Source organism: Lactuca saligna, chromosome 4 (assembly GCF_052625555.1).
Source record: "Lactuca saligna cultivar CGN05327 chromosome 4, ASM5262555v1, whole genome shotgun sequence".
Taxonomy (NCBI): domain Eukaryota; kingdom Viridiplantae; phylum Streptophyta; class Magnoliopsida; order Asterales; family Asteraceae; genus Lactuca; species Lactuca saligna.
This window is the reverse complement of record NC_136420.1, coordinates 36947650-36957533: the sequence shown is the minus strand read 5'-3', so window position 1 is coordinate 36957533 and position 9884 is coordinate 36947650. Positions and strand designations below refer to the sequence as shown.

The 9884-nt window shown below is 31.5% G+C and overlaps 2 protein-coding genes across 2 annotated transcripts; both read right to left on the bottom strand.

The window, feature by feature from the left end:
- Positions 1-1055: 1055 nt before the first annotated feature.
- Positions 1056-2262, bottom strand: LOC145041611 (putative carboxylesterase 17). Its single transcript, XM_078989746.1, has one exon. It carries the CDS (start codon positions 2201-2203, stop codon positions 1211-1213), a length of 993 nt encoding a protein of 330 aa, XP_078845872.1. The 5' UTR covers positions 2204-2262; the 3' UTR covers positions 1056-1210.
- Positions 2263-5799: 3537 nt separating this feature from the next.
- On the bottom strand, positions 5800-8850 carry LOC145039491 (bifunctional cytosolic FAD synthase/FAD diphosphatase-like). The gene is made up of 6 exons (XM_078987543.1): positions 8768-8850; positions 8630-8689; positions 8296-8526; positions 8116-8212; positions 7975-8025; positions 5800-5808 (listed from the first exon to the last, which is right to left on the bottom strand). Exons 1-6 carry the CDS (start codon positions 8800-8802, stop codon positions 5800-5802), a joined length of 483 nt encoding a protein of 160 aa, XP_078843669.1. The 5' UTR covers positions 8803-8850.
- Positions 8851-9884: the final 1034 nt, after the last annotated feature.

Genomic DNA, 9884 nt, shown 5'->3' with positions numbered 1-9884 from the left:
CATAAATGGTCCATATGGTTTACCCGTCGTCACAAATTCAGTCCCTACTACCTTAACAGACCAAATTACCTCACATTAACGGACAAAAAACAACGGTCTATATTTTTCAGATTGGTTTTCCGGCCGCTGCCATACATGGCAATAAAGTTCAATTTGTGAGACCGTTTCTTTATTTTCCTCATTTATTTCAAAAAATAATAATTTACATTTTTTTACTTATGTAGTTAGATGACATTGTTTATCTTCCTTTACTAGATTATCTCAATGCAATTCAACATGTTACTTTACTTTACAAAGCAATACTTCCGACTCCGGCAACGTCGAGGACTCTTATAAAAAGATGCATTAAAATAATCAAAATTAAAAATAAAATTGTATTTGGTTGGTAAATAATGGGGAAAATAGATTATATATATATATATATATATATATATATATATATATATATATATATATAATCTTGCTATTTGAAAGAAAATCGCCAATCAAATTAGAAGTGAAAACGAGAAAAACCCTCCCTCAACTCCTATCTTGCACATCCATTCCCACACCCTCGGTGTGCTATACGAGGTGCGGGATCCGTTCCCACATCTGCTTCTCGCTACACTCTATGTAGCCTAATAAGTAAGAAGATTATAGGTGTAAAATGTAGAAGATATTTGATTTCTAAGACTGAAGGGTGTCGTGAACTCTTTTTCGTCGGGAAGCCAACGTGTCACCTCCGTGGCAGCTTTCGTGGTGTTGAACACCGCATCCAATGACATTATTACCGGTGGTAGGTTTCATCACTCCCTTTCTTCGTGTACCTTTCAACTTGACCCTTTTTTTTTGTTTCTTTTGCCGACTATTAACATAAAAGACGGCACTTCAAGTTTTTTCTAAAAATTGCAAAATGGGCAAAGATGTCCCATGATCCTAGGTGGCAAATGTTGAAAATCGTGTGACACCAATTGGTCTAATAATGTTAAAAGGTGTAAAAACAAATTGACTAAATAGCAAGGAAAGTTTCACTTTTCACAACCATTAAAGTTCCCTTGATATCTATTTCTTCAAAAGTGAAAAAAACAGCCAAATTCATTATCAAACTCTTGATTAAGATATTTAAATTATAAAAGGTCCCAAACCGCGAAATTAAATGATTATTAAAACCAGATTTTATTAACTAAGAGAGAAAAGATATATAGCACATGCAACAACAGGAAATATTTGATTAGTGGTTTCGAATGAAGTCGGAGATTCCTTGGATCAATTTATGAGTCTCCTCAGAGGTTTTTGGGTCCACGTCAATAGCGATCTTATTCAGATAAAAGCTGTGTCCAACTCCATTACTGACCAACAACTCAACCTTCTTCCCAGCTTTCTTCATCTCTTCGTAAAATTCCATCTCCGTATCTATCACCAAGTCCTCCTCCGCCACACACAGAAGATACGGAGGTAAATCCAACCCCTTCAGCGACTCTCCCATTGGACATGTTATAGGGTGGTCTCTGGTGCTTCCCACCGGCAACCCCAGTTTCAGAAACTTATACAACATGTCCAGAGTCAGAAACGGAGACTCGGGTTTTTCCAACTCCGACTTGCTTTTCTCTGACCGGAGAAACCCCGGGTGGATGGGGATTGCTCCGGCGAGTGTAAGTGGATGGAGGTTTTCTCCGGCTGCCTTTTTGGCCAACTGATGAACAATGTTCCCGCCGGAGCTGTCTCCAATGAGGAAGACACGATTGAAGTCTCCTTTAGAAGACAACCATGGTTCGTGTATTTTTTCATCGGCCAAATCTTGGAGCCAGAGAAGGGTGGAGTAGGCATCATCTATGGCGGCAGGGATGCGGTGCTCTGGTGCAAGACGAAGGTAGGTGCTGACAACAATGGCTCCAGCTTCACGTGCAAGACGAGTGTAGGTATTATAATACATGAACCAGTCAGCCTGGCTGATGCAAAATCCTCCACCATGAAAGTGTAGGATTATGGGAAGCTTTCCGGAGTCGGGTATCTCCGGGAGATAAACCCTGACGCGATGATCGGCATCTGGATGAGTGAACAGATCATGGGTTGCAACGCCATTGATAAAATTGTGGTGTGGCGGGACTGGATCAGACATGAACTTGAATTGCGGTGGTCCTGTCCATGTTCGATCAACAAAACCGCCGTCGTAGACAGTGAGCCAGCCGGAAACCTGGTCGACGATTTCTCTTTGAGGAGCCATTTTATTTTTGTTTTTATTATTTTGAGAAGTGGAAATGGCTCGATGTGGATGAATGGTATCAGTATGTTAGGGATTTTTATAGTAGTGGTGGAACTGAGGTTGGTAGAGGAGTGAAAATTATGGGGGTCCATGGCTGCCGTTTGAAAGTTCAAAAGATTGATTAAATTAAAATATCCCTTACAAAAACAGTCGCTTGACCACTCATACCACAGTCATTATAAACGTGAAACAAATATATATTATTGGTTGCCATCATAATAAAAGTTATGGTAAAGCAAAGTCGTGTTATCAGATCAATCTTTTATATACACTACAAGAATAACAGGCAATAGCGGCGACACCTTTAGCAGCGACAGTCACTTTTAGCAGCGACATCAAACAAATGCGTTTTTGTCGCCGCTAAAAGTGTCCGTCGCCACTAAAGGTGTCGCCGCTAAAGGCTTATGTTGGTGATCCGCGTCATTTCAACCTTAACCGTTGATTTAGATGATGATCCAACGACTAGGAGGACATAGAAAACCCCGCGTTATTTTCCCTCCGGTGTGTCGCCGCTAAAGGCGTCGCCGCTATTGCCTGTTCTGGCGATCCGCGTCATTTCAATCCCATCCGTCGATTTAAGCAATGATCCAACGATGTAGGAAACCCCAGATAGTTTTCCCTCCGATGTGTCGCTGCTAAAGGTCGCCCGTCGCCGCTAAAGAGCATCGACAATAAAATCAGTTTCGTCTTCACTTTCTTCCCTGATCTACTTCTGTGTTTTCCCTCTTCCTCTCCATTTCCCATCTTCTTGCCGGAGTATACCGCCACCACCACTGTTCATGACGAAAATTTGATATTTTAGATGTGTATTTGTATGTGTATTTTGTTTGTAGATGTGGATATGTATTTGTATTTGCATTTGTATGTATATGTGTATTTTGAGTGTATTTATATATATATATATATATATATATATATATATGTGTGTGTGTGTGTGTGTTTTTGTATGATCATTTATATGTATATGTGTATTTTGTATGTAAATTATGTATGTGTATGTGTATGTGTTTTTGTATGTATATGGTATTTTGTATGTGTATTATGTATGTATGTGTATTTGTATGTATACAAATACATATAAATAGCGGCGACACCTTTAGTGGCGACAGATAGTATTAGCAGCAACGCGTCTTTAGTGGCGAAAGAAGGCAATAGCGGCGACCAAAGAAGTATTAGCGACGAAGCAATAGCAACGACCCTTTAGCGGCGACATTTTCGACCTTTAGCGGCGACGCCCGTCGCTGGTAATACTCTAATTTCTTGTAGTGATATATACAACCTAGCTCTATATAGGGTTATGTTATTTTGTTTCTAATAACTATGGTGTGCTAGAATGTATAGATCTGAGCCATCAGATTAAATATAATCAAAGATCATGATATGAGGGTTTATGATAGTAGAATAAGATAATATATATATATATATATATATATATATATATATATATATATATATATATATATATATACCATATAATCACATAAATTTCAGTATAAGAGTATTTTAGTCAATTAACCTATATTAAAAAAAGGAAATTTTCGGATTTTTAGGGATAATTAATTCCCTTATTTTTAAAAATATGAATATTTTAAATTAATTCAAAATTAAAAATCCGATTTTATTCTGTCAGAATGATAGAATATCAACCATAAATTAGTAAATATATTTTTCGATTTTATTCTGTCAGAATGACAGAATGTCAACCATAAACTATTAAATACATTCTGAAAAAAATACACAAAATCAATTCTTGAACTAATAATATACCAAATGATTACATTGTATGATTATGATTCATTAAATAATAACAATATTCTGAAAGAAAAAAGTAAAAAAAAATCAAAATCTAACAAAAACACTAATCTATTCTGAGAGAGTATTATTTTTTAGCAACACTTTATACATTATAGCATAACACATTCTAGTATAATACACTCTCGTTCTCTATGTTTTCTTCCTTCTCCACATCAATGTCAGCCTCTTCAAAACCTAAATCCACAAAACAAACATAATCAAGTTTCAAAAATTAAAAAATTCAATGCATTCTAAGAGAATAAAAACTATAAATTCTGATAGAATGTATTAAAGACTATAAAGTTTGACAGAATATAGTAGAAAATAAAAACTATAAATTCTGACAAAATGTAGTAGAGACTATAAAGTCAATCATAATAGTTACATAAAATATACTTGTTGTTGACAATTATTCTCGAACATTCTAACAGAATATATTTATATAAAATAAATTCTAATAAAATACATTACATAATTCAAAAGTTGTGATTGAATACAAAATTCAAGAGATGTGATTGAATCATCAACACACATCTGCATTCATTCCAAGTCATGAATTCAAGAAACAAACACACATTTACATTATCGATTTAGAAATATGAACACGAATTTTGACTTTTTTTAAACAAAATCCAACTTATGACTGTGAAGTGCAAGTTGTATCAGAATATTTCTTCAATCGAACTGAAATAAACCATTGAAGAAATCGAATTTAATAAGATGATGAACACAATCTCGATCTTGAATCAAAATCGAGATAAAATCAATCTTGATTGAGGTAAATAATTTCCAGTTATATCCCCTAGTTGTTGGATTACCGAACCAGAGAAAAAAGAACAAGAGGATGCCAGAGCATACCTCCGACCAAGTACCTGCAATTATCGGGATTTCCTCACCGTTCGCTCCTCGCTTCTCATTCCCGTTCACGAACCCCACAACAACGCCACTGCTCTTTCGTATCCCCTTCTTCAGCCTCATCGACCCCAGAGTTCATCATCGATTGTGAGATGAGAGTATGTGCTCCCTTTTGGATCCATCGATTGTAGAAGAAGAAGCAGAATCGGTGATAATGATGTGTTGATACCAATGATGAAGTGTTCGGCCACAAACATAACTTGGTCAAATATATTTAGTTTATTTCATTAATTGAATGATTAGTTTATTTCCTTAATTGAATGATTTCAATTAAATGATTTCCTTAATTAAAAGTACAAAAAGTCCAAAATACCCTTTAATGATTTATTTAATTATTTATTATTTCTTGAATTCTCATTGGTGCATTTAGACACACAATATTTGCTAAAAACATTTGAATCTAGCTATATATATATATATATATATATATATATATATATATATATATATATATATATACACACACACAGAGAGAGAGAGAAAGTTAGGTTCATATACATCCAACAAATATTGTGTGAATGTAAGGACCAAACATAATTTAAGAAAAAAATAAAATATTAATTAATATGGCTATAGTTAACTGTAGAAAATAATTAAAACATTTAATTTCCCCTTAAATGAGGGATATCGGTTAAATATTAACAAGCGAAATAAACTCCTCCTTGATTATCTATACGAAAATCAATATTCAATTTGAAAAACCATACTCATGGTTAAAACTCATACGATAATTATCAAGTATGTCTCATGTATATTTTTTTCCTTTATTAATTGTTTATATATAAAAAAAAGATTTTTATATTTCACTAACGTCAATTGTCAATTGATAAAAGTTACATGAGCCTAAACTATTTTGCCTTTACATAAGTAAGAAAAAAACAAAAGCAATTAAAGAATTAAAATAATAATTTTAGGGATTTTGTTTCTCAGTATGGTATTTTTTTTTGTATATTATTTAAGAATCTTATCACATTCTTGTAGAATATGTTTAGTTTCTTTTTCTTTTGCACATCTATAATATTGATTTATAATTTGTTTTTAATGCTGAAAGAATGGAGTGTGGAGTGAGAACTAACTTTTAAACGTGATGTAGAATTACAATTTGTTCTTGAAGAATAAAACTCTTAACAAAACCAATTATTAAAGAATGGAAAGCAGAATTGAAGTGGTTTTTGAAGAACAAAGATCGAAATGTTAATTTTAATTTCAAATGTAAATCTTCAAATATATTATCTATTTTTTACCATTTCAAGAATGTTGGTTACGTACTTGGAATTAATGTCTTATTATTTAAGAATGTTAAATTATTCTTCAAAAATATATACTATGACATCTAATTAATGTCTTATTCTACGAGAATTTCTAACAAAAAATGTCATTTAAAATCATTCTTATCATCAAGCATGGAGTTTTAATTAATAAATTGATTCTTAACGATTTTCATGAAATATAAAAAGTTTTATTTTAAAAAAAAGATTCTTAATGTTGTATCAACCATGAGAATTGTTAAAAGATTGTTAAAAGAAAATCTAATTTTTAAAGAAACAAATACGGTTCATGTTTTTTGAGTAATTTATAAAAAATGATTACAGTACATAAATAAAAATAAAAATTTAAATTTAAATTAATATCCCATGAAAATTTACCTTTCATATTTACTTTTTAACCATTATTACAATTAAATAAATGCAATTATATAGTAATGTTACCACATGTTAATAATATGTATTATCATATCCTAACCCTTCATTTCTTTTAATCCAATAGACAAGAAGTAGTTATATATTCATATAATATTTGAAGTTCACATTTGATCCTACCCTATATATATATATATATATATATATATATATATATATATATATTGAAAAGTTCGATAAAGAACCATAATTATTGGTTTTTCAAGGAACCAAATCTTTTTTTCAATTTCTAGAGCTTATTCTTTATCGAAAAAAATCTAAATTCATATATTAACATTGTGAATGTGAAATTATTATTTGGATTCACACGGTGTATCCGGATTCACGTTGTGAATTTTCAAATATTCACATTGCGAATTTGACGTAAAAAAAATCGACTTTTATATCATTGGAAAAAGGATAAAAAAAATTATGAATTTCTATATATATATATATATATATATATATATATATATATATATATATATTATTTTTTTTTTATATAAAAAATAAGTTATAACAGTTGAAAAAAAAAGATTGGTTCATTAGTTCCTTAATTAATTATGGTTCTCTATTGTAAAAATGAAAAATTGTTGCATTTAGGTTGGTAGTGTAAGTTCTAAGAAACTTCAAGGTAATGGGAAGTCGAGTCAAGTGACAAAATTGAAAGGTGTTTCATTTATTATTTTTATTACTTTCTTTTCGTTTCATAGCTTTTAATTATTGTGACATTGGTTGTTAATTATTGTACTTGTTATTGACCTTTTATCGGTGTGAAAATATATGATGAGTAACATCTTATCACTAATTTCCACATGTGTTGTGTTTTTTAAGGATATAAATATAAAAGAGAACTAGGTGAAAAATATATGATGATTCATGATTGATTGCTACATCAGTGATATCTTTTTGTAAATTCATTACAAAATTCCACACACCTAATATCCAAAGAAGTGGCCACAAAGAAATAAATAATTAAATGATATGGGATGGAGATCCGAGTATGACCGTCTTTGGTGAAATTTTGATACAATTTCGTATTATTATTATTATTATTATTATTATTATTATTATTATTATTATTACATTTCAAATTAAAATCCAAAATTATACATTTCATAAAAAAAAAAAAAATTAAAATGTAAATGACTCACCAAACAAACATTGAGATCTTTGGCAACTTCTGCAATGGAAACATTTGAAGGTGATGGACCAACTCCTCCATATAAGAAAACATGTATTAATATTTATTTTATTAACATTTCATTTCACCAATTTTAGATTATAAAAAATAAAAAATGATAACTTACATATTTACACATTTACATGTAATAAATGGCATACCATATCACTTGTAGACTTTTGAATTTCAACTTCTTGAGCTACATAATCTACCTATATAGAACAAATAAATTGTCTATTTAGGGGTAATTCGGTAAATAGTGTTCTCTACCTTATTATTTAAAGATTCCATATGCAACTTACATAACTTGATACAACAACAATACGGGAAACATTCCAACCAATAGAATGAAGCTTTCTACACAACAAATGTCTTAATGCATCCTCCATCCTTCCAGACCTAAGCTATGTCAAATCATAAACATCAGTCAACACATAACAAATTATAAGAATAATAATACAAATAATAATGAAGAAACTTACAGAATTTCATCACCAACTGCTATGATTGAGGATGAAGGGGTGTTTTCTTGATGTGATTCCACACCTTTGACTCCATATTTGACTTTTTGAGGTAACTTTTTGGCTCTTGCAGCTCTTTCTAATCTTCCATCTGAGAGCATATATGCAGGCTTGAACTTTCCCTTACCAAAATCTTTAATGCATAACAATGCATTTGGAGTTGTGTCATTAACACTTCCTATTGATGTATATCTGTAAACATGTAAAAAAAGTTTTTTTTTTAAAAAAAAAAAAAAAAAAAAAAAAAAAAACAAACCCATAAATCAAATTCTTGAAAATCTAAGATATGAATTACCCTTGGTCGTATAGACTATAGTATGGAACCTTGCAAGTCAAAAGAAAAGCCCACACATCTCTGCCATAGAAAATCAAGGAAATTACAAAAATGTCATTCTTCATAATTTGGCATGTTTATGAATTATGATTGAAATACCTGTAAGACCAATCCAAGATTGGATTAACTCTCATGAAAGGTAGCCATCCAGGTGAGCTTGGAGTGAATTGTTCTTAACCCACCTTCAAAAAGTCAACATTTATTTTTCAATTTTTATGAACATATTTGACAAATATCAAGTTTTTATTATTTTTAAAACAATAACATGACAAGAATTATGGCTTGCAGCAGTGGGATCACCGATTCTAACACCAAATTGAAGTTCAAGCAAACCAATAAAATCATGCACATTCACAAAAATAGGCAACTAATAACAACTTCATATCTAGAAACTAACCTACTCCAAGTGGCCTTATGTAGGCATGTTGAGTATAAACTTGTGATTTGTCAGTAATCCTGCAACATATACATTTATCAACATAAAAATGATATGACATAATCTGATAAATGGAACCTAAAAAAAACTATAGGATTAATACCATCTTGCTAATACATAAATAGGCATCTCATAGCCATATTTACAACGAAACTCAGCTGCTTCATTTCTTGCCTGTTGAACCAATGTGTTTGCATTAGCTAGAAAGATGTACAAAAGATTATTTGTTAGTTATTATTCTTGTCCTACACAAAAATATTTGATTTGATGCTGCAAATCATTGAAAAAATAACTTGTAGTTCCATTAGCTAACAATCCAAGGAAGTTGGTGACAGGGAAAAGATGTGTAAGGTTGGTTGGATCCAAGAGCTTACAATAAAAGGGAATCCAATCTTGAAGTGGTGAAATGAAGTTGTTTGTACACAGTTCAACATATGTTTTGGCTGGGACATACAATGAAAATAATAACTAACATGTGCATTTTAACGAACACTTGGGGTGCAATTACTATGGTTGCTAGTTTTGTAGATGTTGAAAGTTGCTGATCTTTAACCCTCTGCATGACTCCCTAACAATCCCGTCCCCATGGCTATGGTTGTTATCTTCTGATAAAAAAAATTGAAAAACTCGGTTTAAGCATTTTATCGAGCAGTTGGTGTGCATCCTAAGCGCTACAATCAAATCTTATATACTCGATTTCGTATCATCCAAAAAACTAATCAATCAAAATATAGAAGAAGAGAAAGTCAAGAAGAAGTCGAGAAGGATGGTGAAAATCGA